Source organism: Haliotis cracherodii, unplaced genomic scaffold, assembly GCF_022045235.1.
Source record: "Haliotis cracherodii isolate W230 unplaced genomic scaffold, xgHalCrac1.p SCAF_20, whole genome shotgun sequence".
Classification (NCBI taxonomy): Eukaryota; Metazoa; Mollusca; class Gastropoda; order Lepetellida; family Haliotidae; genus Haliotis; species Haliotis cracherodii.
The window spans coordinates 10,333,525-10,354,715 of NW_027266276.1; the positions used below are offsets into that span (position 1 = coordinate 10,333,525).

At 40.4% G+C, this 21,191-nt stretch overlaps 2 protein-coding genes across 2 annotated transcripts; one reads left to right on the plus strand and one right to left on the minus strand.

The window, feature by feature from the left end:
• Positions 1–782: 782 nt before the first annotated feature.
• On the minus strand, positions 783–6,944 carry LOC139470058 (pyridoxal phosphate phosphatase PHOSPHO2-like). The gene is made up of 2 exons (XM_071252346.1): positions 6,831–6,944; positions 783–4,745 (listed from the first exon to the last, which is right to left on the minus strand). Exon 2 carries the CDS (start codon positions 4,739–4,741, stop codon positions 4,001–4,003), a length of 741 nt encoding a protein of 246 aa, XP_071108447.1. The 5' UTR covers positions 4,742–4,745; positions 6,831–6,944; the 3' UTR covers positions 783–4,000.
• An 88-nt stretch (positions 6,945–7,032) lies between these two features.
• Positions 7,033–19,811, plus strand: LOC139470308 (cilia- and flagella- associated protein 210-like). Its single transcript, XM_071252669.1, has 9 exons — positions 7,033–7,176; positions 8,816–9,039; positions 12,107–12,280; positions 12,776–12,981; positions 14,384–14,594; positions 16,189–16,274; positions 16,774–16,966; positions 17,863–18,027; positions 19,234–19,811. The coding sequence occupies exons 1-9, from the start codon at positions 7,131–7,133 to the stop codon at positions 19,588–19,590; spliced, it is 1,662 nt and encodes a 553-aa protein (XP_071108770.1). The 5' UTR covers positions 7,033–7,130; the 3' UTR covers positions 19,591–19,811.
• The last annotated feature ends 1,380 nt before the right edge of the window (positions 19,812–21,191 follow it).

A 21,191-nucleotide genomic window follows, 5' to 3' on the forward strand; every position in this document is an offset into this window, starting at 1 on the left:
GGAGAAAGGCCGGAGTTACAGAGAGGAACGACAGGTGGTGGACGGACATGTGCCATGCCAGTAATATATTTTGGGACCTTAGGATTTGTGACGTAACAGTTAATCTTTAAATAATAAATAAACACATTTGATAAATATACATATATTATTGACAGCAGTCAACATCTAATAAAGTAACAAGGCTTCTTTTGCACTAGCGACAGGAATATCTAGACTGAAATAAAACGTTAGGAATCATGAATATTTTGGGGGATATTTTTTTGTAGAGTCGACTAATGTTTTTGTTCAGTAAACGTACTTGTGGTGAATAGCACTTTAAATACAGGATGATGATCACTATTTCAACGAAACAGATGCAAAAATATTGAACAATGGATAGTGTCACTAATTAGTGACATGTAAAATGATATGAGAAATCTCACTCAGTGTCAATTCAGTAGCGAATCAGCACAATGATAAACTGACCTCTCAACATCCACGGTATCTTGAAACAAACGAGCCACAAGACATTTTCAATTCAGATGAACTGGCCTTTTTCATCAGCTGACATCCAAAAAAAGTCTTCATCTTAAATCTGAGAAACGTATCCTCCGGTTTAAAAAAGAAATGATGAGTGGAAGTTGTTAAAGTACAATAAAACACTGCAGGGAGAATAAACCATGAGGGGCAGGGCCCTAAGTGGTTTATTCTCCCTGCAGTGTTTTACGGTATGATAAGCTACGACCACGAGTTGTTGATTTCTTATATGAGACATCAACATCATGTACAGCCTCTTCAGTGAATGAGTTGGGTTTAACGCCGCTTTTAACAGTATTACAGTTATATCGAGGCGTGTCAGCTTAATGTGGGAGGAAAGCCCGAAGTGATGCAGGTCCCAGACGTTTACCACTTCGGTGAAACCCATGAGCAGGGGTATGGTTCTGACAAACCTAGAAACGTAATCGAGGTAAACCAGGATTCGAACCCACAATCATAGGTTTCTGGCATGCCCAAGGAACGCAACTCTGCACAGCTAATCACAGCACCACTCAGCCCCCAAAGCCTCTTTAAGGATGTTGATGAAATGTACAAGCTTTAAAAACATTTACCCAAATTTTAATAAAGATGACCCCCCTAAAAAAAATAACGTTGTTCAATATATGACGTTTACAAGTTGCGAGAGCATATTCGAATCTCCAGAAATGATGTCATGAAGCAATTTTTTATTGTGAAATAAACCACGCTTCGTTCTTCATTGTTCTTTGCGATTTATCTCGCAGCTTTCTTAAATATGAAAATTGTGCAGGCTGCAATGTTATAAAATGAATGTTATGGAACGACCACAGCTAAAACAATGCTGCAGTTATTGTTTTAGCCAACATGGCAAACATGTCTGAGAGAATATGTACTGTAAATATTGAAATAAATGCATCTCAAAATTAATACGACGGCTGACCTCAAGCCAAAAATGTTAATATCAATGTGACTCCCCCCACCCCATCCCCATCCCCAGTGGAATGATACATATCCTTACCTTAATCCAAACAAACAGCAAATAACACCCTTATCAGCACTGAGTAGAGCACATCCGCAAAAACAATATAGTGTTTTCCTAAAAGCACAGTTTATGTGTTTATTCTGTTAACTGGCAAATATAAGGTTTAGTTAATGCGCGCAAACACCACTCACATATTTCGCATTTAATTCACGCTCGCAGTATTTTCAGGATTTACAGTATATCTGGTATTTAACAAACAATGTATATAACAAACAATGTATATAGCAAACAATGTATATAACAAACAATGTATATAGCAGACCGATTTCTACCGGTTCCTTGTTTGATATAGCCATGTTCTACAGTAAATCCTCGTTACTTTCAAGCTAATTGGTTAGCAAGAAATCTGTAATCCCAAAATTAACAAAGTGCTGCCTACGTTAGCTGTCTAACATACAATATCCTTGAACATGACAATGTAGGAATAATATACTGAATACACATTACAGATATGCATTTGTTATTTCATAAAAACATGACATGTTAGATTTGTCACTTGTTGAAGATTGTTTATGACATTCAAAATTTAAAACAGATAAACAAACATCACATGAAAATTCAAACACAGAAACCAAAACTTCACTGACATAAAACCTGTTTCAAGAAATGTTTTGTCTCACAATTATTTGTAATAGAGAAAACAACTTCTGTATTTACATTGTTTTGCCTGCATAGAGTGGGGGTGTTATTGAATATACTCTTATATATACATTAACCATCTTCACAAGGCAAGGGAATTAACTGACTATAAAGTCCAGCTCCCACCCTTGCCAAACTAAGCTGGTATTATGGAGTTATATTTTGGCTGGACTAACGAGCCTTTGCATTGTCCATTCAAAATCGTGTAACGAAATCGACATCCAGTTTGTAAACTGTCATGCAGATTTGGCCCATTGCAGGATTTGTAAAGCATGTGTACCGCCAACTTGAAGTCAACAGATATTTGCTAAATCTTTTCCTGTTTTTAATCAAGGTGCTCACGTGATATGATGCACTTCGCAATATAGAATTGGATTATCAATCAGATAGGGCACCGCCATTTTGTTTGAAGCAAATGCAAGTAATATGAGAGGTGGAATCTGATTGGTCAATAGGAAGGACAGAGAAGGGACATACATGTAACTCGTAATTGCCACTGGTGGCGCTACAATCGAGCCCAGAAATTTAAGCCTAGTTCAGCAAGGGTGGAAACTGGACTCATATAGTCAGTTAACTGCCTTATTCAGGAAAATGACATTGACAACCTGTGTTAAAACCCTCAGTTCCAAATTTAGAGTAAGATGCATCTAAGTTACAGTTAGACAGCCTCAAATTTCAAAACACAGGTTTACCTCCTCATTTGACACCCAGGATTTTATCATTTGAAACCTCTTAATATGGCTAGTGGTTCTAATACTCAACATGCTCAATAACACAGGCATCTATTAAAGGAATCACTTGAGTTGGGAATATATTTGGTCATCATGATGCGCCATGTTTGTCAGACTTTTGCATGTCGGTGTCCCACTCTTGCTTATGTTGAGGATAATGTATAAGTACCTGGATATTCGTTACAAATAATGTACGAGTCAGCACATCACAGAACAAACTACTGTCATCAAATACAGCTTAAAAGTAAAAATAAATAAATGAAAATAAATACAATACAAATATGCTGCAAGGAATTTCATACCGTACATTCATTATACATGAGAATCTTCAACTTGGTGCTTCAATATCTGTGCTGCATTTGAACTAGCCCAAGGCTCTCAAAAGGATATTTACCATCCCAAAACACACAAGAGTGATAACCTCAATCTAATGATGTACTGGAAGAAAAGAAAACCGTAAATAATAGACAACAGTCAAGATATGTTTCATTCTTATTGCCATGGAAATATAACAATCATAATTATTATAATGATGATTATGACATAAGTACAAATAGAGTACTTTTATATACAGTTAACTGGACTAAAGCCATTAAGTGATTGAGTAACAGAGCCTGTGCATTAGAAGAGGCTGACATTTCTTCCCATTCCTAAGGATAGTATGTACAGACAGATCATTGTAAATAATCTCATCAAGCGTTTTTCATCTGTGATCCAGAAAACACAAACATGATGCAAAAGTAACACTGAAACATACACATATACATGTAATATGTCTGCCTCGTCCCAAATCATGTTATATGCATCCCATCATTCTAAACTGAAATATACAAACTTTTAGTACATGTGAACTTAAAACTAACACATGCACCACAACATCTAAGACAGACAATTTGCTTTCTTCTTCTAATTTGCAAGACAGAAAACATAAATTCCAAAGTTGAAATAACAGACAACTTGTTATTTTAAAGAATTCATCTACATCTTTGTACAAACATTTGCATCCTCGGGCATGACACGTCCAGCATCACTTCAGCATTCATAATTTGTTTTTCTAAATTGCATCACATGTCTCTGTAGGAAAATTTGCATTCTAGGGCGAAATATTCTTGATAAGTCCCACAATATCACTGCCGGATTCCCAGGGGTAGATCCGAGCTTTTAGTGACTTCGTCTTCTCATCTTCTTTCATCAGTTTATTCACCTTTCTCCAAAGGGAGAATCCCACACGAGGACAGAGATAGTCCTGTTGGCTCAAGGACAACCCAGGACACAGATCATTGGACCCGTCCCCAATGTAGATCACCGTCGAGAAGGTCACACCTTTCTGCTTTCTTTCCTTGATGAATTCTTGAAGGATGTGTCCTTTACAGAGATTTACAGTGCTGAGCGAGCACCAGTCTTGGGTGTGGTAGTACTGTATTGTCAGGAGTCCATTCTGGTCAAACATGGCCGGATTCGTGAAGACTTGAGTGACAGTGTCCTTCAGACCAAACCTTTCGAGAATCGTATCGATGAAAATGGAATTGGAGTCGGAAATGATGACAGTTTCAAACTTGTCGCTGCCTTTGATAAATGCAAAGAGTTCCTCCATTCCCAGAGTCAGAGGGATTGAGGACAGACATTCCTTGAAGTTGTCTGGTTTTACTCCGTGAATATGTAGAAACTTAAAGATCTCGCCCATATATTCAATCCAGCCATTGTCACTGTAGAAGCCTTTGATTTTTTGCGGTAGCTCCCCATTTGGAGCAAGACGAATCACGAAAAGGTCACTGTTTTCGTCAATCACTGTATGGTCAAAATCTAGAGCGAGCAGAATTTTCTCTCCCATCATTAATCTGGAAAAAAAAATCCAGTTATTTCATTCACGTTCATGAAAGAAATTTCAAAAGAGTTAATTGTCACTCGATAAATATCATTGTGTTCTCAAATGATATTTTCACATTCCCAAAGATTCTGCAGGGGTAAAACATACCCATGACGTGACACTTGTATATTATTTATCATCAAAAGTCTGGACCAGAAAATCCAGTGATTGATATGGTGGGTATGAAGACACTCACCCAAGTCCCAGAGCCTGTCTGCCCGAGCCATTTGGGCACCTCTTACAACCAACAGACCCGAGAAGATCCGGGGTAGAATTGGTCTTCAGCAACCCATGCTTGCCGTAACAGGCGGCTATGTTTATCGTAAGAGGCAACTAACTAGATTGGGTGGTCAGACTCGCTGATTTGGTTGATGCATGTCATCGATCCCAAATGCGTGGATCGATGATCATGATGTCAATCATTGGATTGTCTGGTCCAGACTCGATTATTTACAGACCACCGTCATATAGCTGGAATATTGCTGAGTGCGGTGTTAAACAACATACAAACAAACAAACAACATTTATAAAGAACACTCATATAATAACTGAAGGATATAACACACTGTTTTTTCGGCCCCAGCCATTTTGCTGTATATTTTATCAAAACTATCAAAACATCTGCGGCCACATACGCTTGTTCAAAGCGACAACAAACAATTAAAGGCAAGTGATTAACTGGATTAAGTACGAGCACCTCCTCAACTTACTATTAACAGTGACTTGGCTATAGCCCTTGAAGTGGATATATTCTGTCTACTGACAGACAGCAAGTGACTCTTGTGTTTGTATGTCAATGAAACTGTATCAATAATATATTTATAACATGTATTTACTTATGTTATGAGTTTTATGTCATTTATGAGATAAATAAATATAGTACATATACGGTGCACACTTTGTTATTTATCGAGTAACATGATGTGGTCACGTGACTTGATGCAAAATGTCTGACTGTCTAAATACTCATAACAAACTACGGATATATAACAAACTAACATTAGTGGTCCCTTTCAGTTCGATATAACTGTAGTTTACTGTACTTACCAAATGAACCTCTTGTCAAAAAACTGTTGTTAAAGTAAGTGAAAGACACAAACAGGAATTATTAGTAATTATTATCATTCATTTGGGATTGACTTCTAATTCACTGTCTCCCTATTGTATAAATTTCATGAAAACAGCGCCACAGCACTGTAGCTACCTGTATATGTAGCTTAAAATGATAACAAACAGTCACTTTCAAAAGTTGCTATTGAAATGATTATGTATAAACTGAAAAAATAAAGTTAAAAGTATTAACAAAAATGTGACAAGTGCCTATATTTCCACAATGTTTCTAAATCTACAATTCAAACTTTGTTACCATACATAACAGTAAAAATAACTGTCACAAACTTTTCAACCAAACATACCACCAAAAAGGAAATAAGTTTCTAACATGTCTAATGCAAAACAAATTTACCACAAAAACACACACAAATATGTGACATAGTTACACTTTCTTCACCTATTCCCTGTGTCAACCTCTGGCAGCATAAAAACTGACGGTAGTTTGTAGTTTAATTATTATACATGAGCATATGAAACATGATGAAAATACATTTATTAATGATAGTTACAAATAGTGTATAAATACATAACATGCATGTGAACAATAGAGAAACTGTTCAGCGTTTCAACAGTATGCTGTCTTAGAATCTAGTATCAAGTGTCATTTAGTCTCAAGTATCAAAAACGAGTGTCGCATGTCGCCAGGCTAGGATTCCTATATGTTCATGCATGGATGCAAACGATGTCCCATCGACTCCTATACCTGCCTCAACACCGCGTGTGAAGATTCGATTGTTATTCATAGATAAATAAAGCAGCATGTTACTGATGTAAGTTATCCGGTTTTAAGAGCAAAGAAGTTGTTTTCAGTAAATGCAAGACTCCAAGAACATTAGGAGGGTATCAAAACACTTCAAGAATGTCTAGCTGTTTTCTGTTCAGCACTCTTAGGGCAGGCCTATTCTTATCAGTAACGGCGAAGTATGAAGGAATTGACACTCACGTTATAGTCAGCTAAAATTGTGGTTACAGATGTAACAATAGCATGACTTCAAGCACTGGACTTCTTTGCACAAAATAACTGATTTTTGTACGTCTCACAAAAGGATAGTTTTATTTCCACTGTAAATAACTAACTAGAGTTATTCGCCCTTGGTCGAAGGTCAAATAAACGGAAGTGACGTACTGGATACATGGATGTTTGCCTAACTACCAACAAGGAGGCATTTATGGTAGAATGTTGTGTGGAAATCGTTGGTGTTAGTCGACTTTAAAAAGTAAAAACAGGAGTCGAAAATTCACCATGTCTGCCAAAGTACTGCACGGTCGTAGAAAGGGACAAGAAAGAGGTAAATCTTTCACGAGTTCAACCAGAATTATATTTTGAGTGTGTCTATTTTGTTTATTATTGTGAATGACAGAGAGTAAATAACTAGAAGTGATATCCTCGGAATCTAATTAATTTCATAATAAACCGATTTATAAACGTTCAGTATGTAATTGTTATTGTCGTACGCTGGTATTTTGATTGGTAATTTATGCTTTTAGAGTAGATCAAGAAATAAGTTCATATTAACAGTGGCCGATTGATAGGATGTGCATACATTGGAGATCTTTAACATAGTCCTAGTAGCAATGCTCCATGTATACTTAGCAAACTCAACAATGACAAGAAAGATAAGAAAATCAAAGCTATTAGTTTTACCTCCATACCCCCAGTATTTAATTTAAGCATGTTTTATTGTTGAAAACAATCTTGATCAGAAGGAAGTTCAGTTTAAACATTAAACTTCAGTCAACTGCTTTACTGGGTTCCCGTCTTCATCGTTTTCTGAGGTGTGTGTATCTAAGCGGGTGCAGGCTAAAACGGCACCTCAGCAAAACGTCACCGATTTCTCTGGCGAAAACGGCACCGCATTTGGCGAAAACGGCTACTATGTGTCGGGCAAAAACGACACCTCTATTTTACAGAACGATAACAATGATTTTTGTAGTAATATATAGGGTTTATTTACATGGTATTTGATGTATTTACATGTCGTTTGATGTATGTGATGTATTTACATTGTATTTCCCGTTTTAACAGATAAGTAAATTTGTTCATATATACAGTTTTGTGGCATGTCCATCATCATCATCATCATCATCATCATCATCATCATCATCATCCTCTTCACAATATTGGTCCATGTACAACCGAACATTGTGAGAGTACTTGGGTCAGGGAGAGATCTCAAACTCCATCCTATAGTTGGAGTAGAGGCTAATTTCTAATGTAAACTTGTTTTAACTTCTCACAATTATTGGCGTTTGCAAGTTACAATGTAAGTTTAATATCATTTATTTGACCAAGGTAAAAAAAAATTAAAAAATAAGGTGCCGTTTTCGCTCGAGTCGAGGTGCCGTTTTCGCCAATCGGTGCCGTTTTCGCACGGTGACGTTTTGCTGAGGGGCCGTTTTCGCTATAACCCATCTAAGCAAGTATGTGCAAGAATGCCCAATTCCATCGGATCTCTTACTCTTAGAATACATTAACCAAGGAACCGCCACCACATAGCTGGGATGTTGCTGAGCGTGGTGTCAAACAACAAAAAATCAAACAAACCAAGGAAATTAAAGAAGAAAATATGATAATTAATTTGATTTCAATAATACAGCCTTGCCTAGTTCCTGGCTATCATGAGTAAGTAAATAGCGCTTTAAGCCATATTGTACTTCTTTGCTGCAATTATCATCAGTACCTAAAAAAACCCAAAGCGTCTGCATTTGTGGCACTTTTCATGATAAAAGACATTTTATGTTTTATAAAGGAAGTTCCAATCAAATTTCTAATTGGGACTTCTAAAACCTTCAAATCATCAGCATATAAAGAAAATAAAACAACTACATGTTTTTTTGGTTTCATATTTTTTTAGGTCATATTGATTTATACAAAAAATCATATTGTTACAAACACATTTGTAAATTCACGATGCATTTTTTTTTCAGGTGGCCAAATGCCCATCGAGATACAGAATGCCACCTTACAATTACAAAGTGGCGCCGACCTACGGCAGGTCACAGTGTTGTCCAAAACAGACTGGGAAAGAATACAGCGTGAGCTAAATAGAAGGCAGATTGAGGAGGATCGGATCAGGAGGATCACGGAAGAACGCGAAGAACAGAGAAACAGATCAAAAGAAGTGGTCAAAAACTGGGGCAATACCATTGCTGTAAGAGAACATTTACATAATTATAAATCAAATTCACATACAAGATCATGATTATAATAAAACACAAAAATACAACAACACATACAAAGAATAGTCATAGAAATTGAAAACATTTAATGCAATGTTTTGCTCTGTTTGAAACAGTTAATTTGATTTATATTATATCATATTTAGAGAATTATGAACATGTGACAGTATGTGTAAGTATGCTTGTCTTCTGTTGCTTGACGACAGCCTCCGTGGTCTAATGGGAGAGCGTCCACCCGGAGAGCAGAAGGTCCGGGGTTCGATCCCCAGCCGCGTCACACCAAAAGACGTTAAAAGATGGTACTTGTTGTCACCCTGTCTTGCGCTCGGCATTAAGGGGCTAAAACAAGGATTGGTCAGCTCGGAGTCAGTATACTGTGTCTGAGTCGGGTATTCATGTTAAACTGCAGCATGGTATCTCAGTGAGCTGGCACTATAAATCGGCATCAGTCCGGACTAGTACAAGCAGCCACACCCACATACACGTACATGCACGTCGCTATATAAGTGCAATAATCTTGGATGTGACTTTAAACCCCATTTCACCTCACCTCACCTCTGTTGCTCGACTGACTATATCAGAGCTACTGATAAGCTGCGTATATGATAAAATACCCCCCCAAAATATTTAAAACCCAATTACTTTCAATTAACTTGTGTACAAAAATGCATGCATTAAATGAAAAACTCAAATGTATAAAAACAGCACGCATAAATACCCAATGAAGCTTTTTCAGTATGCGTACAAGGGAGCTAATTTCTGAAACAAAATTACAAGATAATTTACTCTCCAAGTCAAAACTATATTTAGAACCTTTATAAAAATCAAAAACATTATTTCATTTTTTTTGAAATCTCAAAATGTTAGCTCATTTTGGGAAAAACCCAATTGAGCGATGAATAGATGAGTGAAAAAATATTGGTTACCCAATGAAAAGTGTAATAACCCAATTAAAATTGAAAACTTCAAGTAAAAACTCAATTGCTCAAAAACTTATCTGGAGCTCTGCTACATTGTTAAGGATAGCGCGGGCTCTTTTTTGCCCAAACCATATTGCAACTGTAACAGCAGCATTAGAAATTGGCACTAGTCCTGCTGACCTTACCAAACTGCCCAATAGTTAAAGTATCATAAGGACTTGTAGAAATTTGCCATTTTTAAGGGTTTTGCTATATGTTATCATTATTAGGACTAGTGGACTAAAAATGTTAGTTTCTATTGCTGTAACACTCACCGACTCTAGCTGTTGGGAATCTCAGGAAAACACTTATGATACAGCCCATATCTCCGTGCTGCTCCCTATAAACAATTTTGATTTTGACTTTTCGCTACTCAGAGCGACGGGCTGTCCCAGAGTGTTCCATAGGCCCAAGGGGGTATTGGGTGGTCAGGCTCACTGACTTGATTGATGCATGTCATTGCATCCCAATTGTGTAAATTGATGCTCATGATGATCATCACTGGATTGTCTGGTTGAGACTTTATTATTTACAGACTGTCGTCATATGGCTGGAATATTGTCGAGTGCAGCATTAAACAACAAACAAACATGCAGGGTTTCAGATTTCAGGTTTTTGACGTGGGAGGCAAATATATAAAAATCAATATAGCTTGACATAAACATGACTACCGTATATCGCTGTGTATAAGGCGAGTTTTTCGTACCTAAAATGAGGGGGCTAAGAAGGGGGGTCGTCTTATACACGGAGTCGAAGATCTCACATTTTTTTCCACTGGCGATGTCAACCGGCGTCCGATAGCCAGCCCAGCATTTGACAATAAAACTTCGCATTTCGTCCTAAATAACTGTTCAAATAACTATTTCCATACATAAACATGATTTGTATCTCTTTTCCTTGAATAAAGTTTAGTAATTTCTGCAAATAAAGTTGAAATGACCCTCTCCTTGATGCAGATTGTCAAACCAGCTGACACGGTAAAACAATCAACATCCGTGAGTAGAGAGCCGGAAGTACCGGTAATCATTTGCATATTGCACATGTGACTTAACATGTGATAACCGGTGAAGCTGAAATCAATTCCCGCTGTTTTTACAGTTGTATTAACATATTTTATAGTATAGGATTTTAGGTTGATTTTTAAGGCGTGTACAGGGGGGTCGTCTTATACGTGGGGTCGCCTTATACACAGCGATATACGGTAATTTAACAAAATAAACTCTCGAAATACAAGTTTGGTTGTTTGTTTGTTTGTGGTTTAACGCCGCACTCAGCAACACCCCAGCTATATGAATGCAGTTCCTAAGAAAATGTATTGTTATCATAATAAGGACAAGTGAACGCTGCCACAGCTTTTACAGCTAGCATATGGGTTGCGGAAGACCTATTCTATCCCGGATCTTCATGCATAGAAAATTACAAGTTGCGAAAATGCAAACAAAAGACTCTCAACATATGTATTTTTATAATTGAGTAGAATGTTTTAGTTTTTGTTCAACAAAGTTAATGTGCATCTTCCCAAGATAAGAGTGTTAACTGACTATAAAAGTCCTGTTTCCACCCCTGCCGAACTAGTCTGGTATTATGGAGTTACATTTTGGCTGTACTAACGAGTCTATGCATAGTCCAATCAAAAGCGTGCAACGAAATCGAAATCCGGTTTGTAAACTGTCGTGCAGATTTCGGTCGATTGCAGGATTTGCAAAGCATGTGCACTGCCAACTTGTTGTCAACACATATTTTCCAAATCTTTTCATGTTTTTAATCAAGGTGCTCACGCATTTTGCGATGTGAGACCCATTTTATCACAAACATAGACCTTGATTATCGATCAGATCGTCTTGACTGGGCGCCACTGTTTTGTTTGAAGCAAATGCAAGTGATACGAGAGGTGGAATCTGATTGGTCTAAAGGAGAGGCTTAGAAGGGACATAACTCGTAACAGCCACTGGTGGCGCTGCCACCGAGTCCAGGAATTCCAGCCTAGTTTGGCAAGGGTGGAAACTGGACTTTTAAAGTCAGTTAACTCTCTTGCCTCGGGAAGATGGTTATTGTGATGATGTTTAATGTTTTGCTTCAGGGTCAAAGGCAGAGGAAATTGGAGGCACGTAAAATACGTGAACGGAGAGAGGAGGAAGAAAGAGTGAAAGTTGACTTGGAGGAAGCACAGTATCAGGCTGCCCAGAGAAGAGAGGCCATTGAGAAAGCTAAGACACAACAGTATTATCAAACAGATCGAGTCAAGGCATTCCATGTAAGTTGACATGGGACCTAAGCTGTATATTTTAGAACCAGCCTTTCTTTCTTTTTTGGTTTACAGACATCTGCCCAAAAATTGAAGGTCGGTAGGTCAAGAAAAATGTTTGGATTTCCTTATAATGAATGTAAAGTAGGGGGATGGGGGTGGGGTGGTGGTGGGGGAGAGAACAAGGGAAAAAAAGTAGTTTAGAGTTACCTCCCTTTTGTTATGGACACTGATCACTCAAATAAAAATGCACACATATACAAACTTTTGTAGCTGAAGATTGCAATCAACAGTGATGACAAATTCCAAAAGATTGGGATTAAAATTAACAGTGAAAATATTACAATAAAATGACTGAACCCAACATACCCACACGATTCAACTCTTTTCTCCTCATCTTCAATATCATTCAAACATCTTTTTGCAAACATTATGTAGAAATAGAAGCGTAATAATTTTCAGAAGACCAGCCATTTTCCAAATTGAATCAATTTCCTTCTCCAGGGGGCGCTGCTGCTCACCGAGGTGTTGAAGGAACGCGAGGCTCAGCTGGAACTTAAGCAGCTGAAAGAGCGAGCCAATGAGGGCAAGGATCAGGAATGGCTTGAGATCACTCGGAGGGAGTACGAGGAAGGGATCCAGAAGGACCATGCCAAGGCCGCAGAAAGAATCTCTGCTGCAAGAGAAACAGCCGATTTCCAGAAGGCACAGTAAGCCTTTTTTTATTTTATTATTTTGGATTAATGTTTTCAAATAAATGTCTATTACTTGCAACACTTGGAGCTTTCCTTCCTCTTTCAGCTGCCACTCTGTTGTACAGTCGTGCCTCGTTTATACAGACTTCAGATATCCGGAAACCTCAGTTCCCGGACGATTTTCATTCAAAACGAAATAATTACTATATAAATTTACCCTTATATCCGGAAATTCAGTTTCCGGAACCGGATGGTCATTTTCATACACAAAACACTGAAATGCACACAAAATTGTCTCACTTATCCGGACAGTACACTTCCGCTGGCCACACGCAGTTACAGCACGCGAAAAAAGGGAAATTTGTCTGTTTAAAGAAAAACGCCCTTCAGCAAGTTTAGAAACCATCAGTAAGCATTATGGCACTGAATTTGGACATACCATAGGAAAATCGACAATTGGTGACATTTTAAAAAACAAGCAGAAGTGGCTAAATCTCCTGGAAAATGGATGTATCTGTTTGCTCTGTCATCTGTCATGAGTTGCATAATTGAAGGGAAGTAACTCTTCCAGTAAGAAGCTGGTTTCAGTTATACGGAAATTCGTTTATATGGACGAATTGTGAAATGACGCATGTGTCCGTATAAACGAGGCACGACTGTATAACTGAAATGGGGGCAGGGGTGGCCCAGTCTCGTCTAAAGCACCGATGTTCTGAGTTCTGCCTGTGGGCTTGTGAGAAAACTGTGATTGTGGAGGTCGAATCTTGGTTCGCGCCGATTATGTTCAGGGTTTGTCAGCACCATACCCATGCTCATGGTTTCATCAAAGTGGTAAACATCTGTGGTTTGCATCAATTTGGGCTTTCTTCCTAAATTAGTGAGTGAGTGAGTATGGTTTTAAGCTGCTTTTAGCAAAATTCCAGCAATCCTCCCACATTAAGCTGACACACTGTGAGTGGAATACTGTTCAAAGTTGTGTTGAGTCACTCACTCACTGTTACTGAAATACTGACCCGTGTAGATCTGGGGTAGAATAGGTCTTCAGCGACTATGCTTGTCTTAAGAGGCGACTAACGGGATCCGGTGGTCAGGCTCTCTCATAATGTCAACTGTCACTGGATTGTCTGGTCCAGACTCGATTATTTACAGACCGCCGTCAAATAGCTGGAATATGGCTTAGTGCGTAGTTAAACAACAAACAAACAAACTGAAATACTGTCTAAAGTGGGATTACATCCTAACTCACACATATTACAGGAGAGGTTGGCTAGCAATTGTTGTTTGTTTTACAGACTGGAAAGATTCATGTGCAATCAAGGCTACAGTTTGTGGAGTTCATTCTCTGTTTCCCCATTCTTGATGTTGGCTAGAAGGTGTTGGAAATTGTGTCAGATAATACCTCGTGCCTGTATTGCAGAGTAAGAGAGCACATGATTCAGGCTGAGAAGGAACAGGATGATGATTGCCTTGAGGGCAGAGAGCTGAAGACCCTGGCCTTGCAGCACCAGGTAGAGAAGGAGAGGCTCGAGAACATCCGCCGGGATGAGAGGAAGCAGATGATGATGGACAACCTACAGCAGCAGCAGGACGTCATCAGGATGAGGGACATCAACCAGCTGCAGGAGGAGGTCAGTGTAGGGTGGGGCCTTGTGTAGAGGGGAGGGAGGGGTGAGGGGCATCAACCAGCAGGAGGAGGTCAGTGTAGGGTGGGGTCACGTGTAGAGGGGAGGGAGGGACGAGGGACACCAACCAGCAGTAGCAGGAGGTCAGTGTAGGGTGGGGCCACGTGTAGAGGGGAGGGAGGGATAAGGGACATCAACCAGCAGCAGGAGGAGGTCAGTGTAGGGTGGGGCCACGTGTAGAGGGGAGAGAGGGATGAGGGACATCAACCAGCAGCAGGAGGAGGTCAGTGTAGGGTGGGGCCACGTGTAGAGGGGAGAGAGGGATGAGGGACATCAACCAGCTGCAGGAGGAGGTCAGTGTAGGGTGGGGCCTTGTGTAGAGGGGAGGGAGGGATAAGGGACATCAACCAGCAGCAGGAGGAGGTCAGTGTAGGGTGGGGCCACGTGTAGAGGGGAGGGAGGGACGAGGGACATCAACCAGCAGCAGCAGGAGGTCAGTGTAGGGTGGGGCCTTGTGTAGAGGGGAGGGAGGGACGAGGGACATCAACCAGCAGGAGGAGGAGGTCAGTGTAGGGTGGGGCCTTGTGTAGAGGGGAGGGAGGGATGAGGGACATCATCCAGCAGCAGGAGGTCAGTGTAGGGTGGGGCCTTGTGTAGAGGGGAGGGAGGGACGAGGGACACCAACCAGCAGCAGCAGGAGGAGGTCAGTGTAGGGTGGGGTCACGTGTAGAGGGGAGGGAGGGATGAGGGACATCAACCAGCAGCAGCAGGAGGAGGTCAGTGTAGGGTGGGGACACGTGTAGAGGGGAGGGAGGGATGAGGGACATCAACCAGCAGCAGGAGGAGGTCAGTGTAGGGTGGGGCCTTGTGTAGAGGGGAGGGAGGGGTGAGGGACATCAACCAGCTGCAGGAGGAGGTCAGTGTAGGGTGGGGCCACGTGTAGAGGGGAGGGAGGGATGAGGGACATCAGTTCAGTATAGGGTAGGGCTTTAGGTAGATGAGACTTGTGAGACTTGGGATATATAGATTTTGAGGGCTATTGGAAGAAGGTTTGGACCTGTAAAGATCGTCTGTAATAGGTCTTCAGCAACCCATGCTTGCTGAAGACCCGTCTATACTTGTCGTAAGAGGCGAGTAACGGGATCGGGTGGTCAGACTCGCTGACTTGGTTGATGCATGTCATGATATTCCAATTAGACTCGATTATTTACAGACTGCCGTCATAGAGATGGAATATTGCTGAGTGCAGCGTTAAACAACAAACAAACAAAAACAAAGGAAGAGGGTTTGAAGGGGTGTTGAGGGTTGTGTTTATGGTACGGGAATTGGATGATTGTTTGGTGGAGGGGAGGTAGGGTTGGAACGATGGGGGACATCAGCAAGCTTGGGAGTAGAGATTAGAACTGCCTGAAAGTGGGATAAGACATCCTTGAGTTAATACTTCTGATGCTAATCTCAAAGCAAACTATTTGCTTTGAACTGTCCATGCTAAATTTGGCAAATTAGGATTCACTGATCAGCTAAGACTCAGGTATGATAATGGCAAATGGTCCCTTACTTTGAATTACAACTGAAGAGTGTTTGATTCTTCCCTGTTCAGGAGGAGGATGAGGAGTGCAGAATATTTGCTGCAGCCAAGAGGAAGATGATGAAGCTCCGGGCAGAGAAGGAGAAACAGATTCACAGGTAGGAGCATCCCTTCCTGTCGTCATTGGTAGACACTGGTTCTGGATAACAGTGTTGTGGACACAAGATAAAAGATAAAATGACTGCTCTCTGACACCTTGGGAGATTTTGCTGCTGTCAGTTATGTTCTTGGGTGGGTGACAGCCGGACACCTCATAGACTCTATTATTGCCATGGCCTAATATCATGGTCTGGAATCATGTTCTGTCGCCATGATCTTGTTGCCATGATCTGGTATCATGGTCTGTTGCCATGACCGGATGCCATGATCTGGTATCATGATCCAGTGTCATGGTCCAGTGTCATGGTCTGGTGTCATGGTCTGGTGTCATGGTCTGGTGTCATGGTCTGGTGTCATGGTCTGGTGTCATATACTATGCTATTGTGTCACAGGTATAGAATGTTTTAGCCTGCAGGCAATCACACCCTCAGTTCTGTTCTTCTTGTAAATAACCTGACAGTGAGAAATCGTTTCCTGACGAGGCGTTTGATGTTGCAGAGAGAAGCAACAGCGCCTGGAGAAGATCCGGGAGAAGCTTGGTGCCCAGATGAAGGAGAAGCTTGACGATGAGGATGTCCGCATCCAGCGCGCCGAGGAAGAGATGGAGCAGAAGAAGGTCCTCGAGGAAGCAGAGAAGAGCAAGAAGGTTCACAAGATGATTCAGGAGTCTGCTGAACACAGGAACAAGCAGGTGACAGTGCAGGGGATTTACTGTTTAGGAGTTGTTGTTTTTTCACTGCTGTATCCAGGTGTGATTAAGCCGGAAGTCTGGCATTTCACTGGCAGACATTGGTAACAATGTGACATGGAGTCTCATGGACATCATCTTTCTTAGTCTTTTTAGAATCAGATCTAAGTTCTCGCTGCCTCTAAACAAAGATATGAGGACATCCCATTTCGCGAACTTTGACCGACCACTGAAATGACTAACAAGAAGTCGACATCAGCCAGTTAGAAAGCAGCTTTCTCGAGCTTTACGGCAACAAAACTGAACAAACAAACATTCCAGAATGTCTAATATATGGTGGAGATTGTATGGCAGTGCTTCCCGCGTACTGTGCAATGCCTCCTCCGTTCAAATGTTTATCCGACGGAAGCAAGAGATAGACGATAATTTTGACGGAATTATTCGTACGGGCCATAACTGTCGTTCGGAATACACTGTGTTAACGTTTTCGAGGTTGCATGATTAGAAAACACATTCCGACTGTCACTTTCATGATCTGGTAAGCGGCGCTTTGATTGGTCGGATGAAAGGTCGTTCTGACGTAACCCGTAAGTGATCTTTGTCTAGTGATAGCGAGAACTAAGATCTGATTTTAATGCAATTGTCATCTTTCTATGTCTGATGGTATCAAGGTATCAAGCAGAAATGGAAAACTTAATCATGTTGACATACCCAAAATATACTAACACGCCAGGCTATCCGTTTTATAGTCTGCAATCCACATCTCAGACAGCATTTGGTATGAGTCATTAACACTGTCGTTTCTGTCATTTATGATGGTCTCTAATGGTTACTGTTATTGCTACTCTCAAACCAGTTGTTACATTAAGTACTCTCTAACCACTGGTATTTTCCTGTAGATGAAGGAGTTGGAAGAGAAGAAGAAGTACGAGCGGCGTGAGGAACTCGAGATGGTCCATCTGAGGAAAGCTGCCGATGAAATTTTCCAAAGGAATGAGGAGGAAAAGCAGCGAAGGAAGCGGAACAACGCCAGTGAGCTGAAGGACTTCCATGAGAAGCAGCTGGTGAGTCTATTTCATAAGGCTTTCATTTTGCTTTAGGGGCGGTCGGGTAGCCTAGTGGTTAAAGCGTTCGCTCGTCACGCTGAAGACCCGGGTTCGATTCCCGACATGGGTACAATGTGTGAAGCCCATTTCTGGTGTCCCCCCGCCGTGATATTGCTGGAATATTGCTAAAAGCGGCGTAAAACCATACTCACTCACTCATTTTGCTTTAGAGAGCAAACATTTGATTTTCAGGTCGGGGGGCTGGGATTTTTCGTCAAAAGATAAACGATTTCCTCCGTTTTGCTGAATAGATATTAGTATTACATTACATTACATTGTAGGAAATTATGTACCTTTTTCTCCTTGTCAAGTGTCGTTAAAATACAGTTCATTGTTATTATTTATTTCTAAAAAGTACATTTGAGCACCTGTTTATGTTGGAAAAAAATATTGAACTCATAAACATGAAAAAATAATGCTATGTCAAACTATAATCAATATACTGTGTCTTAGGGGGCTATCCATGTTAAACTGCAGCATGGTATCTCAGTGGGCTAGCACCATATTCATCATCTATATCTTCAGGGCTAACATTTCAGTAAACCTACACTTACCTCTGATCCATTCCCATGGTTCTTGCAATCGGGAAGAACCCACCCTTGATTTAAATTAACATTTTACCGACCAATCAAACGTTGACATAAGGGAAAGGGTAAAGGAGGTAACTCATATTACCTAGAAACCAAAGCCACTGCAAGTTTTGAAGGACATGAAGACATCCTTTCCATCAAAAAGATTTTTGGAGTTTCTTTTGTATGCCTATCAGTTTTTCAATGTTGAATTGATTGCATATGCGATCATTATCAACGTAACTGGCCAACCAACATTGAGGCTGGTTTGGAGTGAGCCAATCAAATTGGAAAATGGAAATCAAGGGCGGGTAATTTGAGATTACAAGAAGCCACAGGACGGATCAAGGTGTTGGTATAGGTATGACATAGAGGATGACACTTTAATTTGAGAATGACATAACACCCTATTTCACATCACCTCATCGTTGTTTGAAATGAGACTCGTAAATTCAGGACTGGTGACTTCCCTTGAGGACTACCGTGTTTATAATGAGGTTGATGGCAGCTCGGTAGAAGTTCATTACTGCAGACACTTGAAGAGCTCAAGTACGATCTAAGTCTGATCATTGACATGAACTGGTCATTATTTCAGAATGACCGCCGCCTCATCGAATCCATGATCCGCCAGGACCAGTTAGCGCTGGACAAAGCCAACATAGACCTACTGGACATTGAGGAACGTCAGTTCCAGGAGTACGCCGGCAAGGTCATTGACCACTGCGAGAAGGGTGGTCGCAACGTGTACCCGCTACGTAAGGCCGCCAAGCAGGGGGCTGGAGGTGGTGCAGGACCAATATTTGCAGGGAAAGGAGGAATCCGACCCAGCTTCATGGCCTGCGACAAGACTGGCGTCCAGATGCCACACTATCAGAGGGACTCGACCAACGAGACCAAGGAGATCATTAACGCCAACGGGAACACCAAGAAACGAATGGGTTTTGTGTGGTAACCATATATCCCTCTAATGTTTGAACTTTTGTGAATTAATGTTGTAAAAGATTACTTGATATTGAATGCTATAATGGTCAGTTTTTTAACAAGTCCAGGGTCCACTTGCACAAAGCGATCTTAGCTACAACTATTGTAAGCCTCTGTAAAAATATGGGAGTTACAATAATCTTAGCGCTAAGATCTCTTTGTGCAAGTGGGCCCTGGAATCTTAGCGCTAAGATCTCTTTGTGCAAGTGGGCCCTGGTCCTATTCCACAAAGTAATCTCAGCACTACTGTAAGTCTGTTAGCGCATTGGAGTTCGGAACATTTTAGCGCTGCAATCACTTTGTGGGACGGGACCCAAAATGTTCAATTCGATAGGTTTTGATATATCATAAAACCTAACAGCCTTACACTAGAATCATGTACCTTCACCACCAGTATGTAGTTATTTTAAAAAGGCTTAAAAAAATGAAAGAATTGGTTCTCAGGCAATGGCTTTTGAAAATGTGCAGGCAGGCAATGTTTTATTTCCATTTTTTAGTTGTTAAGGCTATTACATAACCAAGTTTTGTTACAATAATTTCGCGAAATCAAATTGTTCTTTAGTATTGTTGCATTTCACTGCTGGGGTAGTGTGTTCAAGATGCGCAATATAAAGAGATTTTTTTCAATTTCTTTGAAAAAGGGAAATAAAAATGAAACGTGCGGCAGACTTCAGGATGATGTGGGCGGTGCCTGAGAACCAAGACTATTATTTTTTTAGCCTAATGTTGTTACTTCTTGGTACCTCAGTGGTCTTTGACATTCCCAATAATGAATCAATAACTAGGTTTTTTGGAGCCATGCGAAAGTCTAGAATGGAAATTGGATATTGGAATGAATACAGATTGAAATGCTATGTACTATGCTTCATAAGCCCACTGGCTTTTTAATAAAGCTTTGTACATGTCTTGAATCTTTCAAGATTTTCCTGTGATCATAATTATCGGGAACATTTTTTGAGTTGAGTGTTCACATGTATAATGTGTGTCTTTGTTGACCAATACCTATTTTTTGCATTGCAGCAAGAATATTTTCTTACTCTATAAGATACTTGTGTTATTTAATTGATGATGTAGAGAATGTGTAGAGGGGAATGGACTGTTTATTAAGTGTCAGAAACACTGGTCACAGCATCTGTGGTAATGTTGTGTATCAATACCTTGGTGGAACCTCTTCATCTGTATGAAACAACTGTGATATCGGCAGTCTTCTCTGGATAACTTGAAAGGCATGGTAAATGAATCTCATTCCCGAGCAGGGAAAGTGAACATTACTTGTTATGTAAATATCAAATTATGGTTGAAACAAAGTGACTTTTCTTTGTTTCTTTCGGTTTGTCATATCCAGTGCTGACTGTACGTGTAAAATAAACTTTCAATAAAACTGAATTTTGTTTATTGTATTTTACAGCCTCCATTTATCAATGATGTTACTCGTCTCATCATAAATCAGATTGGGGGGGGGCACTGTGCAGAGTTGCGTCCCTTGGGCACGCCAGAAACCGATGATTGTGGGTTTGAATCCTGGTTCACCCCAGTTATGTTTCTAGGTTTGTCAGCACCATACCCGTGCTC

Bases quoted from the DNA above. Each gene is read 5' to 3' on its own strand.
- LOC139470058 (XM_071252346.1), bottom strand. From the start codon at position 4,741: ATGATGGGAGAGAAAATTCTGCTCGCTCTAGATTTTGACCATACAGTG.
- LOC139470308 (XM_071252669.1), top strand. From the start codon at position 7,131: ATGTCTGCCAAAGTACTGCACGGTCGTAGAAAGGGACAAGAAAGAG. The intron at 12,982-14,383 runs GTAAGCCTTTTT...CCTGTATTGCAG, and splicing joins GCCGATTTCCAGAAGGCACA to AGTAAGAGAGCACATGATTC. The intron at 16,967-17,862 runs GTGACAGTGCAG...ATTTTCCTGTAG, and splicing joins CTGAACACAGGAACAAGCAG to ATGAAGGAGTTGGAAGAGAA.